Source organism: Pleurodeles waltl, chromosome 9 (genome assembly GCF_031143425.1).
Source record: "Pleurodeles waltl isolate 20211129_DDA chromosome 9, aPleWal1.hap1.20221129, whole genome shotgun sequence".
In the NCBI taxonomy this organism is placed as follows: domain Eukaryota; kingdom Metazoa; phylum Chordata; class Amphibia; order Caudata; family Salamandridae; genus Pleurodeles; species Pleurodeles waltl.
Genome location: NC_090448.1, coordinates 27014370 through 27035633, shown reverse-complemented (window position 1 = coordinate 27035633; position 21264 = coordinate 27014370). Strand labels below are relative to the sequence as shown.

Genomic DNA, 21264 nt, shown 5'->3' with positions numbered 1-21264 from the left:
TTTAATTCCTTGACTGCCATTTTGAAAAATGCACTAACTACAAAGAGGAAAAAAAGGCTAGCTTGCCATTATGCACCGCCTTGAGACCCTCACAGGAGATTTGCTGCGCTTTATAAATACTGATTGATTGATTATGCAGTATCGTTTGTCATTATATACAGGATAGTGTTCCCCCAGTATGAGGATACTGCATGGCACCGGGGAGCTCCACCACTGTACACGAGGCCGCAGGCGGAATGATATTAGTAGGTCATGGAACTCCAAGGTGACTTGCAATACCTTATAAAGTCCTTAACTAGGCCACTCCTGTTTTTTCTTTGCATCCCATGTCTTGTAGTTGTGTTTTTAGGCTCATATAATCAGGACTACAAGACCCACAGGCTAAGCTAAGTCAAGGGCTGGAAGCACTGCTCAGTCCTGACCTGAGACCACCAGAGAGCAGTGGGAATGTTCTTGCTCCCAGGACACTCACATGTGGCCCAAACCATGCTGTGTATTTTGAAAGCTCCTCCGCTGTATTACAAAAGGGTCACTGTGGCCATGGCAGATTTGGAATAGACTGTCTTATGGGCAGGTGCCTGTGGCTGTAGGAGGTGGTGTGGCCCGTCCGCTAGAGTCAGCAGCTCCACAGGTCATTTTCTGTCTGTGAGCAGATGAGGGAGAGGCACAGAGAAGCGTGGCCTGTGGGTGGGCAGGAAAGCATGCACCAGCCTGAACAGCCTTCCCACTCTGTAATTCTACATGTGCTCCTGACATGGCGCTCACTCCTTTGGGTGCATTCATATAATCAAGGCCAGTTTTTGATTGTAATATTTTATTACTAGTGAGTGGTGAGGTCATTTTATTATTAGAACTGAAATCTGATGCTGGAATATGCCTATTGTAAGGAAATGCCATTTTTTGCGTGATCACCCAATTTTTGGACTGGTGCTGTTGGTCTTCCGACTCTGAAGGTGTATTGAGTCATGCCAAACAGGCCTCAGTGCCATTGCTCTGACCCTTGGAAAGGTATATATCTAATTGGTTCAGCCACAATTTGCATATGTTAACTTACTTATAAGTCCCTCATATATGGTACCAGGGTTACCCATGGCCCATAAGTTAAAGTGTCTCTCATGGGCTCCAGCACTCATTGTGCCACCACGAGTGTGACAAAGAAAATCATTACTCCCAGCCCGCTGTTGCTGACTGGCAGTGCAGTTTGTACACTACTAACTCGACTTTGCCATTTAAACTGAAAGGAAAGCTCAAACCTTCCTTTTAATATCTTAAGGCACCCCTAAGGCAGGGCTACTGAGCCCTAAAAGCAGGGTGCATTATATTATTGAAAATGGATGAATTTTAGTAACTTTACATGTCAGGGCAGTAAAGATTCAACGTTGTTTTTACTGTCGAAAGGCTAGGAGCCCTCTTGACAAGTACAGAGTTACTTTCTGCCAACTCAGCAGTGCTCACACATTGGACTAATAAAAATTATACTTCAAGGTATCAAAAGAATTGTTGCATTAAACCTGACTTGCTGTTCAAGTCAAATTTAATGTAACTTTTGCACACATGGCAACTTTAGAGAGTTGCCACTCTGTTGCCCAAAGTTGCGGTAACAGTTGCACACCAAATTTTGCCCTCGGGACAGCCTTCTGCCCTCCTGCAGAGAGGGGTGAACGACTCCAGGAAGAAACACTAAGGTCCTGCCAAGGGGAGAGTTGTGACATCCTCCTGGCGGGGTGGCCGAACAGTGTGAAGCCATCTTTGAAGGACAATTGGTAGTCACACACGAGAGGGGCTGCTCTTTTGTTTGTTGCAGACCGGCTGGCATCTCAGGCAGAGAAGGGGAAGCTGTTGCCAAACTGGAAGATTTCATGGGTGTGTAGCTCCCAGGTAGCCACAACTCTGGGATAGAACTGGGAGCTCCACACACCAAAAGAAGGGTTCAAAGTGAGGAGAATGGTGCAAATATCTAGGCTAACTAGATGCCACACTTTACAGGAAGTCGTCACTTGGTAGGGGGCCTGGGGGCCTATGAGCTAGTAGTCACTGCACCCCCAAAGATCAAGAAATGGGCATACAAGTGGTACCCCTGACACCCGGACCTCAGATCACATCTAACCTGGCAAGAGGACCGAAGAAGGACTACCCTGCCATTCCCTGGTCTCAGCAAAGAGAGGCTTCACGAAAGACTGGACTGTACCTGCTGTTCCTTGGGATAGCAAAGAGAGGTCTGTGCCTGTGGTGCCCTGTTCGAAAAAAAGTCGCCCCAAGCACAGGAGGAAACTCCAAGGGTCGGTTGGTGGACTCTCTGTTGCAGGGTCATAATAACTGAAGAAACCTGCATTAGTGAGTTGGTAGCCAAAAAACACCTGATCGCCGCTGACTACCGAAGTGCAGCCTGGGAGACTATGTCCCAACCAATCAAAAGTTGAACTTAAAGCTGCTGGACCCAGAAGAGTCATCAGCGTATAATTTGGTTATCCAGCCCGAATGTTACTTCAAATTAAAGTGAACCACTAGTTTTGTTGTAACCGCAGACCAGTAGACCAGTGGCAATTTGTGTTTGGCTAAAATTCACACAGACATCGAGGGACCAAGGGCCAAGGGATTTGTGGAACGAGGGATGGCCACAAGAAGAACCCTGAACTCAGCTCAGCATCCTCAGCATCCTTGAGCATCTGCAGCATCCTCTATCCCTTGCATCAGGACCACTCCAATGATTCCAGACCCTGGCACTGGACAGGAGACTACTTTACTTGAGAGGTAACTATTTTGTTGGACATTATTGGTTCCTGTGACTGGCTTCTTTCTGGGGCTGTTGGTAACCCTAAACCACAAGAGGTAGATTACGATGATTTATTGCACTGACTGAAACTCTGTGATTCATTTCTTCTTTAAAAAATCATATCTCTGGAACCATCTGGTGGATTTTTGTCTTTGCGTTGTCTATTTAAAGATAAAAAATATGACCTATTTTCATAAATTGGTGTTGGATTTTTGTTGTGTTGCGTTTTCTTCTTATCCAACTGTTTTCGTAGTTCTTAATGCTTTACACTTGCTTCTTTGACAAAGTGTGATTGCTCTGAGCCACAGCTGCCCAGGACTGAGATAAGGTTTTACAAACAAACCCGACTAGACTGGATTGGATATGGAATTGTGTCTTTTTTTACACTGTGAGGGCGCACCACCACATAATATAATAAACCACTTTCTTCACACTTGTAATAAGAAAAATAGCTAGAGTAGTACACGGAGAAATCAGTTGTCACTACATTACGTCTGATCATCTGTCCGGTTAGGCATTGATACCAGATGCTCTGGGGGTGAAGATTATAATGTGGGAGTGTTGGGGTCCTCGCTAATAATGCTCTGTACCCTTCCATGAGAGCGGTCTCTGGAACAGGCCTACAGACCCATCCTCAGCTTGTTTGACTCTGATATCCTTGATATCAAACAGCTGAGTAAAATACACTTCCCACCATTTATAGATGTAAACTATTGCCAAAATGCTCCACCATCCAGCTACACTCTTTTTCAGGCTTGACATTTTCCAGGAGCCCTGTGCTGCTTCTAACCAGCTGAAGAAACAGAAGAGTATTTAACTTTTGTTGGTGTAGGGGAGTTTACACCTCTACTTACACAGTGGAGGATCGCCACCGTATTTAGTGATCCCACATGCTTGGTTGGGATCGTTTGCAGAAAGTGCGCCTGCTATCATATCCTGGTAACCAGTCGCCATTTTTTTTTATTTTATCAAGAATCCATGGCACTGATAGACAGATATTTTTCTTCCTGCATGTGATGGCCATTGTTAAATTTCTGTGCTGGGGTCCTCTGTGCCTTCCATGTGAACCCAGTAAGCTGTCCTGAATGGGGCAGGCCTTCCGACAGTGTGACCCTGAGGCATTGTGGTTCATGGTTTTTGATGATGATGCAAGATGATGCTTTGCTGATAGAAGTGTCCAACACTCTAAAGGAGAGAACGGAAAAACAAGCTTGGTGGAGCAGATGAACCACCATTTTACAGGGGTTCTCTCATTGCACCGAGCACTAAAGGAACCCCAAGATCTTGCCTTCGGAATAAATAATTTTGCCCTTGGCAAACCATGGACTGAATACTGAGTTCAGTCTTCTTTCAACAGCTTCAAAGTTTGAGGTTGGGAAAGATAACCACGTTCCGTAAATTATGTTTCACCTCCTTCTTAATCACAGACTCAGTCAAGATTTAAGGCCTGATTGAGATCTTGGCGGATGAGTTACTCCCGCACAACGGTGACGGATATCCCGTCTGCCGAAATATAAATCCCATTATATCCGTTGGAATTTATATTTCGGTGGACATGGTATCTGTCGCGATGGAGTAACCTGTCAGCCAATATCTAAATTATGCCCAAAATCTCTCATGCTTGGGTCCCGTGCTGTGCCTCAAATGTGATCCCTCTTTTTATCACAGGCATCCAGAGGGATTAGCAAACAGAAAGCTTCATTAATATTAATCTTATGAATGCCACTTTTGCACTGTGACATATTAGTACATGCACTGCAGTGCAAAAACACTGAGGATCTCATCGCCAATGTTGTACAAAAACTGCATCGGTGATGTGACACAAGACTAGTGGATCCGGCTGTATATGTACTTTTAATGAAACTCTTTGGGGCAGGGTTACTAAGCCTTTGCAAAGTCACACAAAGTGACACAATGTGACTGAAAAAGTGGAGAGTTATTTACTTTCCAATACAAAGGCTTTTTTTGTGCTGGAATTGGGTCTTTTTATTTGTTCTGCTTTCTTTTAGGGGGTGCTACATGGGTGCTATTGCGACAGATCAGTGCAAGCGCTCATCATTTTTTATGCAAAATCTGATCGGCTACGCTAATCAGACTGAGCTTTGCATAAAAAGTAATGTCCCTTTCAAGCAGGTTCAAAGTTAGAAATATTTTTCAATTTTTCCAGACATTCAACATCTTGCACGTCTGCCGCGCTGTACAGCACACATCCATCAACATCTTGCACGTTTGCTGCGCTCTACAGCACACATCCATCAACATCTTGCATGCTTTCTGCGCTGTACTGTACACATCTATCAACATCTTGCATGCTTGCTGCGCTGTACAGCACACATCCATCAACATCTTGCATGCCTGCTGCGCTGTACAGCACACATCCATCAACATCCTGCATGCTTGCTGCGCTGTACAGCACACATCCATCAACATCATGCATGTCTGCTGCGCTCTACAGCACACATCCATCGACATCTTGCATGTCTGCTGCACTCTACAGCACACATCCATCAACATCTTGCATGTCTGCTGCACTGTACAGCACACATCTATCAACATCTTGCATGCTTGCTGGGCTGTACAACACATCCATCCACATCTTGCATGTCTGCTGCGTTGTACAGCACACATCCATCAACATCTTGCATATCTGCTGCGCTGTACGGCACACATCTATCAACATCTTGCATGCTTGCTGCGCTGTACCGCCCACATCCATCAACATCTCTTGCATGTCTGCTGCACTGTACAGCACACATCCATCAACATCTTGCATGTCTGCTGCGCTGTACAGCACACATCTATCAACATCTTGCATGTCTGCTGTGCTGTACAACACATCTATCAACATCTTGCATGTCTGCTGCACTGTACAGCACACATCCATTAATATCTTGCATGTCTGCTGCGCTGTACAACACATCCATCAACATCTTGCATGCCTGCTGAGCTGCACACATCTTTCAAAATCTTGCATGCTTGCTGCACTGTACAGCACACATCCATCAACATCTTGCATGTTTGCTGTGCTGAACAGCACGCATCCATCAACATCTTGCATGTCTGATGCGCTGTACAGCACACGTTCATCACATCTTGCACGTCTGCTGCGCTGTACAGCACACATCCATCGACATCTTGCATGTCTGCTGCGCTGTACAGCACAAGTCCATCGACCTCCATCGACATCTTGCATGTCTGCTACGCTGTACAGCACACATCAATCGACATCTTGAATGTCTGCTGCGCTGTACAGCACACGTCCATCGACATCTTGCATGCTTGCTGCGCTCTACAGCATACATCCATCGACACCTTGCATATCTGTTGTGCTGTACAGCACACATCCATCAACATCTTGCATGCTTGCTGCGCTGTACAGCACACATCCATCGACATCTTGCATGTTTGCTGCGCTGTAAAGCACACATCCATCAACATCTTGCATGTCTGCTGCACTGTACTGCACACATCCATCAACGTCTTGCATGCTTGCTGCGCTGTACAACACATCCATAATCATCTTGCATGTCTGCTGCGCTGCACAGCACACATCCATCAACGTCTTGCATGCTTGCTGTGCTGTAGAACACATCCATCATCATCATGCATGTCTGCTGCGCTGTACAGAACGCATCCATCAACATCGTGCATGTCTGAGGCGCTGTACAGCACACCAGTATAATCATTTTGCATGTTTGCTACGCTGTACAGCACACATCCATCAACATCTTGCACGTCTGCCGCATTGTACAGCACACATCCATCAACATCTTGCACATCTGCTGCACTGTACAGCACACATCCATCAACATCTTGCATGCTTGCTGCGCTGTACAACACATCTATCAACATCTTGCTAGTCTGCTGTGCTGTACAGCACACATCCATCAACATTTTGCACGTCTGCTGCATTGTGCAGCACACATCCATCAACATCTTGCACGTCTGCTGTGCTATACAGCACACAACCATCAACATCTTGCACGTCTGCTGCACTCTACAGAACACATTGAATGCGTGGAATGTTACAGAAACTAATTAGGTATAGAACTTTATACTGGAATACTACCTTTCCAGAACACATCCTATGCTAGACATTACGCATACAGCTTTGCACCATGATGCAAAGGTTGCACGTCGTGGTAGGCAGTGAGTTAGTATGCCAATGAAGAAGCAGGTCTAGCACAACACAGGACAGCAACTTCGGTTGTTGCTCTGTGTTGTGCAAAAAATGAGTAAATCTGCAATAAAGGAGATACCTCATCTCATTTCAGATTTGAACACCATCATTTATCTTTCAATGGTTTCTAAGATTGTTTTAAATAAAGTCTACTTACGTCGACAGTTACGCTGTAAGGCATTTCCATAGAAGCCCGGCTTGCACTCGCCGCAGTTTGGTCCATCGGTGTGGTAGAGGCACCTCAAGCACTGCCCACTCTGGGGGTCACAGGACTCGGGATCACTTGGATCGATATTATTATTACATTGGCAGGGCCGACATTCACCGCCATCCAGGTCTGGGGTTCCGAAGTAGCCAGGAGCACATCGGTCGCAGCGCGTACCTGTAGGAAGGAGGAGAGGGCAGGGATGATGACTTGACCCAGGGATGAAGGCCTGACCCCGGGACGAAGGCCTGACCAAAGGATGATGGTTTGACCTAAGAATGAAGTCTTGACCCAGGGATGAAAGCCTGACCCAGGGATGAAGGCTTGACCTAAGAATGAAGGCCTGACCCAGGGATGAAGGCTTGACCCAAGGATGAAGGGCTGACCGAGAGATGAAGGCTTGACCCAGGGATGAAGACTTGACCAAGGGATGAAGGTCTGACTTAGGGTTGAGGGTTGACCCCGAGACAAAGGCTTGACCCAGGGATGAAGGCTTGACACTGGTATGAAGTCTTGACCCAGGGATGAAGGCTTGACACTGGGATGAAGTTCTGACCCAGGGATGAAGGACTGACTGAGGGATTAAGGCTTGACCAAGGGATAAAGTCCTGACCCAGGGATGAAGGCGTGACCTGATGATGAAGGCCTGACCCAGGGATGAAGGCGTGACCCAGGGACGAAGACCTGACTCAGGGGTGAAGACGTGACTCAGGGATGAAGGCTTGACAGTGGGATAAAGGCCTGACCCAGGGATAGTGGCTTGACCTAAAGATGAAGGACTGACTGAGGGATTAAGGCTTGACCAAGGGATGAAGGCCTGACGCAGGGATGAAGGCGTGACCCAGGGATGAAGACGTGACCTAGGGATGAAGGCTTGACCTAAAGATGAAGGACTGACTGAGGGATTAAGGCTTGACAAAGGGATGAAGGCCTGACCCAGGGATGAAGCCCTGACCCGGGATTAAGGCGTGACCTAGCAATGAAGGCGTGACCTGGGGATGAAAACCTGACCCAGGGATGAAGGCCTGACCATGGGATGAAGGCCTGTCCCAGGGATGAAGGCTTGACCTAAGGATGAAGGACTGACTGAGGGATTAAGTCTTGACACAGGGATGAAGGCCTGACCCAAGGATGAAGACCTGGCCCAGGGAGGAAGGCGTGACCTAGGAATGAAGGCGTGACATAGGGTTGAAGACCTGACCCAGGGATGAAGACCTGACTCAGGAATGAAGGCGTGACCCAGGGATGAAGGCGTGACCCAGGGATGAAGGCGTGACCCAGGGATGAAGGCTTGACCATGGGGTGAAGGCTTGACCCAGGGATGAAGGCATGACCCAGGGATGAAGGCTTTACCACGGGGTAAAGGCTTGACTATGGGGTGAAGGCCTGACCAGGGACGAAGGCCTGACCCAGGGATGAAGGCATGATCCAGGGATAAAGTCTTGACCTAGGGATGAATGCTTGACCCTGGGATGAAAGTCTGACCCAGGGATGAAGACTTGACACAGGAATGAAATCTTGACCCAGGGATGAAGGCATGGCCCAGGGATGAAGGCTTGAACTAAGGATGAAAGCCTGATTGAGGGATGAAGGCTTGACCCAGGGATGAAGACTTCACCCAAGGATGAAGGCTTGACCCAGGGATGAAGACTTGACACAGGGATGAAGACTTGACACAGGGATGAAAGCCTGGCCCAGGGATGAAGTCCTGACACAGGGATAAAGACCTGACCCAGAGATGAAGGCTTGACCCAGGGATGAAGACCTGACACAGGGATGAAGGCTTAGCCCAGGGATGAAGGTTAACCCTGTGATTAAAGTCTGACCCAGGGATGAAGGGCTGGCCCAAGGATGCTCTACCAGGTGAAGATATTACCACTGAAGGTCCCACATACAAGAACCAGAACAGCCTTCAGTAAACAAAGTCACTGCATTAACTGTAGTGTAACTCCCCTGCTCTTGCAGCCATACTGTATGCCAGTTACTACAGGGTGATTCCAATGCAACCATGAATTATGGGAACAAAACACCTCGCTCCAACGTTTGCGTGCGCTGTACCCTATTTGCATTTAGTTTACTGACTGGGGTAAGCATGGGGAATAACTCATGCATGTTTTGCAAACATTATTACTATCCTGTTTTCATGGACAAGCACCACCAGTTATAACCGGTGGCATGTGGCTGCAAAGACACAGGAGATAAATCAGGCCAAAATGACATCTGCGCTGCTTTAGCACTAGTACACGGGTCTCAAAGACCCCAGTCTCTCTGCTTCTTGATTTAAAGGGCACAGTTCTGTCTTCGCTCTTTCTTGTCTGAATCAGTTAGTGGCATGAGGTTTGCATCATATCTGCCATGTTATCCTCTGAGGACATATTAGTGTTTATTAAACACCAACGTTAATAGTTTGACACATGTTGGTATATCTACCTCCTTCATTTGCGCTCCATCTTTCTCTTGCTTTCTCTCTGCATCTTTGTGACTCTTACTCTCTATGGCCCAGATCCAATCCTCTCTTTTACTCTCTATGGCCCAGATTTAAGAGGGCCTAGCGCCACATTAGCTTTATTATTTTTTAAGCTAATGTGGCCCAACGAGGCCAAAATTACTGCGCCATATTTACAAAGTGGCGTAATGCATGCATTGCAGAACTTTGTAACCCCTTGCGCCACATTATGCCTGCGCCAGGGATAATGTATGCAAGGGGCGCTCCCCTGTTAGGGGGACTGCAAAAATGACGCAGTGGATGTCATTTTTTGAGGCTACGTTTAACACCTGCACAGAGCAGGCATTAAAAGGGGGCACACCATTGCTTTCAATGGGGCTCTATGTACGTGCAAGATTAGCGCCAAAAACACAGTACATCAATACCGTAAAAAAAGTCAATGCTATTGCCCCTGCTCTGTGCCATGGTGCACCGTATATTAGATACGACGCACACATGGTGGCAGTAGGGGGGTGCTAAGGGGCGCATGAAAAGTGGCGCTCATTCTCACTCCACATTACCTCCCTTGTCTGGTGCTCATACCTGCACCTTTCGCCTCTGTCTCTTACCTGAATAGCCTGGCGCGCAGATGCACATGATCTGATTGGTGTGTCTATCAGCATGGCAGGAGCTGCCATGATAATTCCGGCTTCCGGGATAGCCAGGGCATGGGCACGGACGACACTGCTGGCCAGAGCCCAACACCGGGTCTCCGTAGTAACCATCCAAGCACCTAGAGGAAGGAAAAGACAGACAGGGTTGGTCAGGAGGCAGTCTGAGGGATGGCAGCCCCTCTTCACCTGTGCCAACCACTCAGCAGAGCTTGAAACCTGGCAGTAGACCGGTGTACTACTGAACCACCAAGGGGGTTCAGGGTGCCCAGAAAACCGCATGACCTGCAGCAGTCCAGAGTTAAAGTAGATAGAGTAAAACACACCCGTTCAACTCACAAACATGAAGTCATAAATAATATTATTAGCCCTGATGCCTCTGTGCCCCCCTTCTTCTTGGGGGGGATCTTCATATGCTAAAGTATAGGAAAAAGTAAAAAAGGTTATTAAACTTGAAGAAATGTAAACTATTGTTATGTCAATATGTTTATTCTAAATGAAGGACAAAATAAAATAAATGTTACAGCACTGTTAATTTAATTTTAATTTAACATTTATTTGTTTTGAATGGATTAAATTAAGTTAAAAGTATTTTTCTGGTGATAAATTAAAAGAAAATCCCACCTTAAAATACATTTCTTTTTGGATGAAAAATATTAAAAGTGATGCGCGGAGTTAATTTAAATTGATGTAATTATATTTTAACAAAATTAATTTTGTGTGAAAGTTCAAATTGAAAAAAGGTTATTAAAATATCTTAAATCAGAATATTAAAAAATGTATTATGTTAGCTATTTAGCACTAAATTAAAATTATTTATATTTTTAACTAGTTTAAATATTGTACTTTAACTGTGTTTCCTATCGGGTTTTGTTAAGTCCCTTCCTCCATTAGTTTCTATGGGAGGGTGTTGCAGTACCTGTGGTTGGCCATGTGTGGTGCTATACTCCACACATCTGAGCTGAAGTACATTTACCCCTGTTTTGGGTCACTTTGTCTGTAGTAACTTTAGAGGTGCAGCTTGTGAATAGCAATGGGCTTGCTCTTTTGGTGGTGGTGCATATCCCTCCGTAAACCCATCCTTACTCCTCCATAAACCCCTTTTACTCCTCCATAAACCCCTCCCATTTAGTAGTAAGTGTCACTCTTTTCCCAACCACTCCCACTGGTCCCTCCCACATTTATTACTAAGTGTTAAACTTTCATGTCTTAGGATCTCCCAATAGCAGAGACAGGAGAGGTGGGAGGTGGAGATTTAAACTCGCAGGTGTGCGAAATGTATTTTGTAGTAAGTAGAACAACTGTAGTAATATTATACTCACAAAAAAAAAGTAGTTTGTGAATCTGGCCATAAGTGTGAACCCTTCCCCCGCATTACACCCACCACAGACAGAGTGCACACATCCCACTGTGTTGTCTTGTCGAGTTATGACGTGCTATTGCAGTACACAATAATACATTGTTCACCGACCGCCGAAGGAGAAAACGTTGTTTAGACCCTGCCATAATTTGGCCATATTACCTGCAGTTTATATTCATGAACCCACAGCACAATCTTAGAAGCTTACACAACACTCACTTTTCGCAGTGACGGCCTGTCGTGTAGTCTCGACAGCCAATGCAGGCTCCAGTCCTCCGCTCGCACACCTCAGAGTGCCCGTTGCATTGGCATGGTCGGCAGTGTGGGAAGCCCCATTGCCCCGGCAGGCACTGGTCGCACTGGCGGCCAGTGGCGCTATGCTGGCACGGGCACTGGCCGGTAGAAGGGTTGCAGAATTTGGAGGCTGATCCCTGGGGGTGGCAGTTGCACTCTGCAGGTACAAGCAGAAGCATAAATTATGTCACAATCTGTCTTAAAACCCAAGCAGACATCATTGATCAAAGGAACATTCTAGAATTCTTAGACCCATATTTATACTTTTTTAGTGCCGCGTTTGCGTCATTTTTTGACACAAAAGCGGCGCACACTCACAAAATACAATTATATTGTGTAGGTTTGTGCAACTTTTGCGTCAAAAAATGACACAAATGCGGTGCTAAAAAACTATAAATATGGGACTTTGTATTTTTGTGATATTGCCCACACCTGCAAGCAATCACAGCTGTTAATTACTCTCGGAGCCCTCTTGCTCTGCCACTTACTTTTGCTGAGAGAAGTCCAATCAGTGAAAGAAAAGTAGAAACGCTTTATTGATGTTTCTGTACTTTTCTATGGCAGATTGGGCTTCTCCTCACCAATGCTAGGTGAGGATCCTAGGCAGCCATCCGTGAACGAGCTGCTCTTCAGGAGCAGCTGAGGGAGCGCTGAGGGCGAATAGTGCTGTGTTTTTACCCAAACATTCAGGGAAGATGCTGCTTGTGTTCCTTCAGTGCTCCATATTTGCCACCAGCACACAAAACTTGTATTTGAAAAGCGCACATTCACTCAGAAGGGTATCTTGGCACTATATAACAGATGTTTGTTGTTATCCAACTCAATGGTACTCATTTTATCGACCTCAGAAGGATAAGTGGACCTGTTGGGATCTGAACCTGTGACCATGAGGCCAAACTTCAGCAAAAGCAGCAACACAAGAAACAAATCCTGCTGGCTATCAGGCCTAGGACCTGCACCCACTCCCACCGATCATGCCAGAAACCTTGAAATCGTCATTGGCAACAAGCTCACCATGAAATCACAGATCAACACCATTTCCTCTGCTTGCTTCCTCACTTTGTGCATTAGTCTTAGTGGATGCATTAGTCCACGAAGCCACCAGACCCGTCTCACACGGGATGGGTGCTGGGCACTGCCAGCCACAGAATGCTCCCTTTTCAGGCATGCAAGTTCAATATAGCCTGCAAAGAGAGTATTCTGATTGGCCGGGTAGCTAATGGTAATTGGTGCTAATAGTAATTGTTGGAGTCAATAATAAAAACTGTTATTCTTTCTTTCTGATGGAAAGCCTCTTTAACAATCTGTCAAACTGAGAGTCAGACAGGTTTAGGCAGTGCTTAATTTGTAAATAAAAAGGTGGCGGTGCCCAAAGCCCTCCTCTTAAACACGCGACTGCTGCAATTAAATGTGCAAACACAGAATACCGAGGTGGCATAATCCTGAAGCCATCTCGGGCCTCTTTAATCCATTAATAGCCACTCCCTGCCCCTTCAGCCAACTCCTGCAGCTTCCTACTTTCTCCCTTCGTGACGCTTTTCCGTTTTTCCCTTACTCCGTCAATCCCATATGTGCCTTTTGCTCTCAGCAAATGCTTAAGGCAGAAGAATAAGCCCCGGCCCTCAAAAATAAGTGCTGGTGCTCAGCACCAGAAACAACAAGCACAAATTAAGCACTGGGTTTACGCTGTGACTGTGAGATTGCCTGACAGGCCACTGCCACCTGCAGGCCAGAAGAGCTGTGAGGAGATTTTCCCATGTTACAAGTAGGCGTTCCGTACGAATGTCATTTCTACCACCTTACTGCATCTAAATGAAGATTAGAAAATTGGAATGTTTTGAGCTCCATGGAAGACAATGAATTAGAACATTGGAATGTTGAGAGTTCCATTGAAGGCAATGGATTAAAACGTTAGATTGCTGAGAGCTCCATTGAAGACAATTAATTAGAACATTGGAATGCTGAGAGCTCCATTGAAGACAATGGATTAGAACATTGGATTGCTGAGAGCTCCATTGAAGACAATTAATTAGAACACTGGAGTGTTGAGAGCTCCACTGAAGACAATGGAGTAGCTCCGGGGTTATAATGACTGATGTGGTATAAGCCCGGAGCCCCAACTTTGTAATGTTTGAGGTTCTGTTTATCCCTTTTTAATTTAGAACATTCTACAGTTAGTGGCTCATCAAAGGCTCAAGGTGAGTGGATCTGAGTTTGGGTAGCACGGTGCTGTTAGCGCTTTAAATACTGTCTGATGATGCTGGTGGACTGTCAGGAGCTCGCCTTGTTTCCCTGAAGGCCGTTCTAGCGCAAGGATTTTAGGACTGCCAATAAAAGTACGTTTTAGTGCTCCAGTTGCCCTAGCAAAAGGCAATGTTGGAGGTAATTTGCTGCAACTGAGTGCCCTCTTGTGGCCATCTGTGGTAGAGACATAAGGCAGGTGGCCACAGTGGCCACAATGTTTTACCAGCCTCGCCCGTAGACCAGTCTGCCTTGGCGCTCTGCTGCATTGTGGGTACACACCAGATTACACACAGCCTCGTTCTCAAGATCAAGGCAAGAGGCGCACGCCCACAAGCTCAAGAAAAGATCAGTTTGAAGAACTCTCTTTCACACAACCATCAGAATCAGGTGTCATCCCGTGAATGATGTCACAAAATATCTCAAACCCCAAGCTGACGTCATCAAACGCCGCAGCATTCTGGGGTGAGTATGGGTGGCGTCTTTTAATGACTCAGGATTGAGGGGGAGAACCGTGTGTCTCTCTTCCCTGGCTCCCCTCTTTAAAGTAAAGGGGCGCACTGCTTTACAGCAACAGCACTGGCGTTAGCAAGAAACGCTTCTGGGTAACTGGTTTACAGCTGCCACCTTTGCAAGAGAAAAATACCGGTCATTTGTTGTTGTTTTTTACGAGTCTGCAAAGGACCGGACAAGGATCAAATGTAATTATTTGTAACATGACTTTTCTACTTTGGTTTATTTTCATTATTAGTCAGGGGTCGTTAACACTGCTCTAGAACAGATTTAAAAGGGTTTTCTATATATATTTGCTGTTTGAAGTTCGTAGAGATAAAAGCTAAAAATACCTCGGGTTCAGGTGATTTTTGGCTTATTTTTGTACCGGCCAGGTGGCAACTCTAAGCTGGTTGTGTAATAAGCCTCTATAATCAATCATAAACAGGCCGACTTGCAGAATTTTGCCCCCTGCTCAAGCTCTAAGGAACGCTCTAAATATTAAACATTGCTTGTAAAGGGGAGACATCTAGTGGTCATGTTGGGAAGCTCTCTCACTTTAGATACTTGGGTTTATAGCACACAGCACAAGTGTTACATACAGCATGTATCAATAAGCACTGGCACAACTAATAGCTTTATGTTTCATGTAGTACCCGCACAATCTAAATCATGCACCACAGAGGAACAGAACAATGCAACAAAAAGTTCCATACACACAGGACAACACGCATAGAGACAGCAGTACACAAACTGCAATATTAATACAAACACAGCATGTGCAGGGACAACACGTGCAGGCACCGAGGAGCAGAGAGACTATCTCACGCTCAGACACCTATGTACACAGCAACATGGATACAGGCCATTCGGAGCACAGACTGACGTACACACAGGCACATATATACAGGTGCCCATGCACACAGAGACCAACAACAATACCGACATCCAAGCACACACTGCAACATCAATTCAGTTACATAGAAGACATATAATGCACCGTGAAGAAACATACATGCATTGGGGCACATAGAAAGCAACACACATGCACATACCTGTGCACATAGGGCAGCAGGGCTACATGCAACCATGCATAGATGCCAAATGACATACATGAAGGTACACATGCAGCACACATAAATCTTTGCACAGAGACAACAACAGGCATTCACCAAAATGCACACACAGGAAAGTATTTAGCTCCCATGCTGAAAGGTCAACATACATACAATCGCACAGGCACACAGAAAACAAATATACAGCCATCCACACAGGCCTGCACACACCTGCTTTAGTAAAGCTCACTTTCTAACAATTTGAACTGATCTATCACTCAACGACAACATGAAAGTATCTGTGCACTTCTCTAGGGAGGAAGACAGGATCTTCCAAAAAAGTTGAGAGTCATCAGCATAAGTGACAAATACAATCCCTAAAGTGATTACTAACCTCCGGAGGCACGGGTGATAGTTCTGTGCCAGAAACACACTGTTGGCTCTCTCTGAACTCCAAACCTACTGAGGGTGATGACCTGGAAGCTGGATGCTGTTTCATCATTTTTGGAAGGTTTTCTACTCAAATGGTTGCAGGGACAGACCTTGGAGTTCTGGGTGGAATCAAAGCCACACAGTCTTTTCAAATATGTCCTCCAAAAGTTGATAAGCACCAGACACATTTCACCTGCTTTCAATAACAATCGAGGCCCACCGAGCATCCCACCAACACAGCTGTGATCACCCATACAACCACATTTAATTCCTAACTATCTGATCATTATCTCAATTAGCCAGAGTTGCACCACTCAGTAGGTGGGGGTGCAGGCCAGCTCCTAAATCGCAGGAGCATCTGTCTCAGGGTGTTGCAGTTCTCCTGGGGGTGGAGGCGTTTGCAGGTTTTGGTCTTGCCTGCGGGTCTACGGACTGCATAACAACAGTTGAATTGATTACCTATTTTTCTTTCTAGTGCATGGCCAAGACTGTGAATGCTATTGGTCCTTCTCACTCACCCTATTTTTTTTATAAGGCTGTGTGAGGGCAAATCACTTCTATCCACTCGCTCCCTAACACTGCAAACTTCATTTGGGGATTCTGGGTCCACACATGTACACAACTTGGCTCCATTTTCTGTTTGCACCGTCCATGAAACAGGAAGAGTCACAATGCGTCTTTTCCAATCCAATATGGTCTCACCTGCAAATACCTTGTACATGGGTATTCCTATCCATCATGGTGGATCACTTCCTGCTTCTTCTCAGTCTTCGTTTCCTGTTTCTCCCTATGTAAATAGCAGGATCCTTCAGCCATTGGTCTGCAAATACCCTGGTAACTTTGATGACGTTTTCCCCTCCAGGCTATGCTTGCTCCTTGTTTTTTCTATTTCTCCTGCCCGCAGACCATGGTTCTATTCAGGGAGCTCCTTTAGCTGTGTCTCTTGGGATCCTGCTCCAGCTGAATCCAGTTTTCATCTACTCCAGTCCGGGGTTTTGTGGGTGCCAGGTTCCTCCTCTACTTTCTCCTTGGATTCTCCTGCCTGCCTGGAGACTTTTTATGCTGCCTTGCTTTTCCCTCCATTCAGTGTCTCTCCAGAGAGAGACCCCTTCCAAGAGACACCCAGAAGGGTCACTCGACGAAGTGGCTACAGGAAGGAGCCATCCTATGTGTGGCAGCCCTGATGAGAGAAGGAGGACCGACCATTGCGTCCAGTAGTTGACAGTCGGTCCGGTCAAGGCTCCATGTGTGTCCTGGACTCCTCCAGACCCCTCACCAAGCTCACTGCAACCTCTCCCGCTCAGCTTCCCTGCATGGTTCTTACTTCTTCTCAGAAGAAACAGCAACTTCTGAGCTCAGACTAGTGCCAATACAGAGCTCCGTTTATTCCCAGTGGCGTAACAAAGACTCCTGCAGCCCCAGCGGTACGGGGAGGGGGGCCCAAACTCCATAGGCTCCCTCAGCACAGTACTCTGTGCACAGTCTGCAGGCCCCTGACTGGGTCCAGGGCAGGGGTGGCTCCTACTTAAGGGCGGGGGAGCGTCGCCCTCCCCGCCAGCAGCTGCAAATCCTTTAAAAGAAAAGGATAAAAAAAACTTTGCCTTATCTCCTTTGTTTATTATCCCTTTCTTTTAAAGGGGTGGAGCCACAGGCTGTGACGTGCACTGAGGGGGAGTGCTCAGCACTCCCCCTCAGAGCGCATGTATGTTTGGCCGGCTGTCTCGGGCCGGCCAAACTTACACGTGCAGTGTGCTCTCTGCAGCCCAGCAACACAGTTGCCGGGCTGCAGAGAGCCTGCACAGGCTCCCAGCCAATCCTGACGTTGCTTTGAGCAGCGTCAGGATTGGCCAGAGGGCAGGCTGGGATCCTGTGCCTGCGTGCAGCCAGCCAGCAGGGAAGAGGAGCGCGGCAGGGGATGGCATTGAAAAGGGAAGTGTTTTTTTTTTTAAATTTAATTTATTTTAAAGTTCATTACCACCTCCACCCTAACCCCTCCCTGCGCGCGCCCCGCCCCCTTCCACAACCCGTGAGCCGCTCCTGGTCCAGGGGGGAGGGGGCCCCCCTTGCAGTCCTTTGCAGGGGGGAGGGGTCTCTCAAGTTTCATTACGCCACTATTTCTACCCCGCAATACCTGAACTACAACTTCAAATATGAACATAAACAAATCTGCACCTCATTATCTCCCGGTGAAGGAAGACAAACAAGATTAAACCGGTGCCACATATTGTTTATGCTTCAGCTCCCTCTAGTGGCCAATCAATCAATCAATCATTTAAAAAAATGTATATAGCGCACTACTCACCCGTGAGGGTCTCAAGGCGCTGGTGGGGGGGGAAGATCACTGTTCGAATAGCCATGTCTTGAAGTTTTTTCTGAAGAGCAGGAGGTCTTGGGTCTTGCAGAGGTTGGTGGGGAGGGAGTTCCAGGCCTTGGGGGCGAAATAGGAGAAGGATCTGCCTCCTGTGGTGGTGTGTTGGATGCGGGGGACTGTGACGAGTGTGAGGTCGGCTGATCGAAGGTGGCGGGTGGGAGTGTGGAAGTTTACTCTTTCGTTGAGGTAGGTTGGGCTGGTGTTGTGGAGGGATTTGTGTGCGTAGATGAGGATTTTGAAGGTGATCCTTTTGTCTATGGGGAGCCAGTGAAGGGATTTGAGGTGTGGTGATATGTGTTCATGGCGGGGGAGGTCCATGATGAGGCGCGCTGCTGTGTTCTGGATTCTCTGGAGTTTGCGCTTTAGTTTGAGTGTGGTGCCGGCGTAGAGGGCGTTACCGTAGTCTAGCCTGCTGCTGATGAGTGCGTGCGTGATGGTCTTTTTGGTCTCTGTGGGAATCCATTTGAAGGTTTTTTTCAGCATGCGAGTGTGTTGAAACAGGAGGAGGAGACTGCATTGATTTGCTGGGTCATTGAGAGGGAGGGGTCCAGGATGATGCCAAGGTTGCGTGCGTGGTTTGCAGGGGTAGGTGCGGGGCATAGGGCGGTGGGCCACCAGGAGGTGTCCCATATGGTATTGTGGGGGCCGAAAATGATGATCTCGGTTTTGTTGGAGTTGAGTTTGAGGTGGTTAGTTGTCATCCAGGCGGAGGTGTCAAGGAGTGCAGCGTAGAGGTTGGTTTTGGCGGTAGTAGGGTTGCGGGTGAGGGAGAAGATGAGTTGGGTGTTGTCTGCGTAGGAGAGGATGGTGATTCCGTGTGGTTGGAGGATGTTGGCTAGTGGGATCATGTAAATGTTGAAGAGTGTGGGGCGGAGGGAGGATCCTTGGGGGACTCCACAGATGATTTTGGTGGCAGTGGATTGGAAGAGTGGGAGGCGGACTTTTTGGGTTCTATCGGTGAGGAAGGAGGTGAGCAAGTCTAGGGCTTTGGGTCAAATCCCAGAGTTGTGGAGGCGTGTACGAAGTGTTTGGTGGCAGACAGTGTCAAAGGCTGCGGAGAGGTCCAGGAGTATGAGTGCGACGGTCTCGCCCTTGTCGACTTTGGTTCTGATGTCGTCAGTGCATGCGATGAGGGCGGTTTCCGTACTATGGTTCTTGCGGAACCCAGATTGGGAGGGGTAGAGTGTTTGGTTTTCCTAGAGGAAGTGGGATAGACGGGCGTTCACTAGTTTCTCAGCAACCTTGGCGGGGAAAGGGAGGAGAGAGATGGGGCGGTAGTTGGAGAGGTCGCCTGGGTCGGCTTTGTTTTTTTTTAGGAGTGCAGTGACTTCCGCGTACTTCCAGGGGTCCGGGAAGGTGGCGGCGACGGCGAATGAGCTGTTGATTATGTCTCGAAGTTTGGGGCGATGGTTGGGCTGGCTTTGTTGTAGATCCGATGGGGGCAGGGGTCGGAGGGTGATCTAGAGTGGATGGAATTCATTGTTTTTTCAGTTTCTTCGTTGGTGGTTGGGGCCCAGGTGGTGAGTAGGCTGTGGGGGGTGTGAAGGCGGTCTGTCTTGGACGGGTGGGAGGTGTGTGTGGTGGGTGTATGTGGTATGAAGCTGTTGTGTATGTCCAGGATTTTGCTTTGTTAAGTGGTTTGAGAGGGAGTTGCAGAGGGTTTGTGTGTGCATGGGGCCTAGGTTGCTGGATTGGGTTTGGAGAGCTCTTTGATGACGGTAAAGAGTTCTTTGCTGTTTTGGGAGTTGTTGTCTATGCGTTCCTTGTAGTGTGCTCTTTTGGTGGTGTGTATGAGTTGGTGGTGGTTGGGAGTGGAGGTTTTGAGGGTGGAGAAGTTTGTGGTGGAGGGTTCTTGTCGCTAGGCTTTCTCCACTTTGCAGCATTTGTGCTTGGAATCTTGGAGTTCAACAGTGAACCATGGGGCGTTCTTGATGTTGCGGATGGTAATGTTTTTTCTGAGGGGGGCAAGTGAATCTGCGCAGGTGGTGATCCATTTTGTGAGGTTATGTGCCGCAGTGTTGGGGTCGTTGGTGTTGGGGGGGGTTCCGTGCCAGTTGGGAGTTCAGGCGTTTTGTGGGGATCTTGTCCCACATGTGGTAGGGGGTGGTGGGTTGGTGGTGGTATGTGGGGGGTTTGGCGAAGGAGAAGTGGACGCAGTGGTGGTCGGTCCAGTGGAGTTCGGTGGTGTGGGTGTAGGTTATGTGTTGGCTCGAAGTGAAGATTGCATCAAGTGTGTGTCCTGCTGAGTGAGTGGGTGCTGTGACCAGCTGCTTGAGTCCGAGGTTGGTGAGGTCGTCTAGGAGGAAGTTGTGGTCGTGGCGGTTCTCCAGGTGTAAGTTGAAATCGCTGAGGAGGATGTAGTCTGTGGAGATGAGGGCGTGCGGGCTGATGGTGTCAGCGAAGGTGTCACTGAAGGGGAGGTGTGGCCCTGGGGGTCTGTATACGAGTGTACCTCTGAGGGTGTTGTTGTTGTTCATGTGGATTAGGAAGTGCATGTGTTCTGCGTTGTTGAGGGTGTCGTGGGTGTTGGTTGTGACCTTGATGGTGTCTTTGTGCAGGATTGCGATGCCACCTCCTGGTTTGTTAAGGCGGTCTTTGTGTTGGAGTTTGTAGCCCTCAGGGGTGGCTGTAGCTATGTTGGGCTCCGATGAGTGGTTTGTCCAGGTTTCCGTGAGGAAGACGATGTCAGGTGAGTGTGATGTGAAGAGGTCCCAGAGTTCAATGGCATGTTTGTGTAGGGAGCGGGTGTTTAGGAGCAAGCAGTT

The 21264-nt window shown here is 47.5% G+C and overlaps 1 protein-coding gene across 2 annotated transcripts in view; it reads right to left on the bottom strand.

Annotated features, from left to right (window-relative positions):
• Window positions 1–21264, bottom strand: part of LOC138258878 (laminin subunit beta-1-like) — a 382113-nt gene that overhangs the window by 85042 nt on the left and 275807 nt on the right. For both annotated transcript variants that reach the window (XM_069206183.1, XM_069206184.1), the window contains exons 21-23: window positions 11834–12065; window positions 10213–10376; window positions 7111–7335 (exon numbers count right to left, since the gene is read on the bottom strand). In XM_069206183.1, coding sequence (XP_069062284.1) covers window positions 7111–7335; window positions 10213–10376; window positions 11834–12065 — 621 coding nt within the window. The remainder of the gene's footprint in view (window positions 1–7110; window positions 7336–10212; window positions 10377–11833; window positions 12066–21264) is intronic.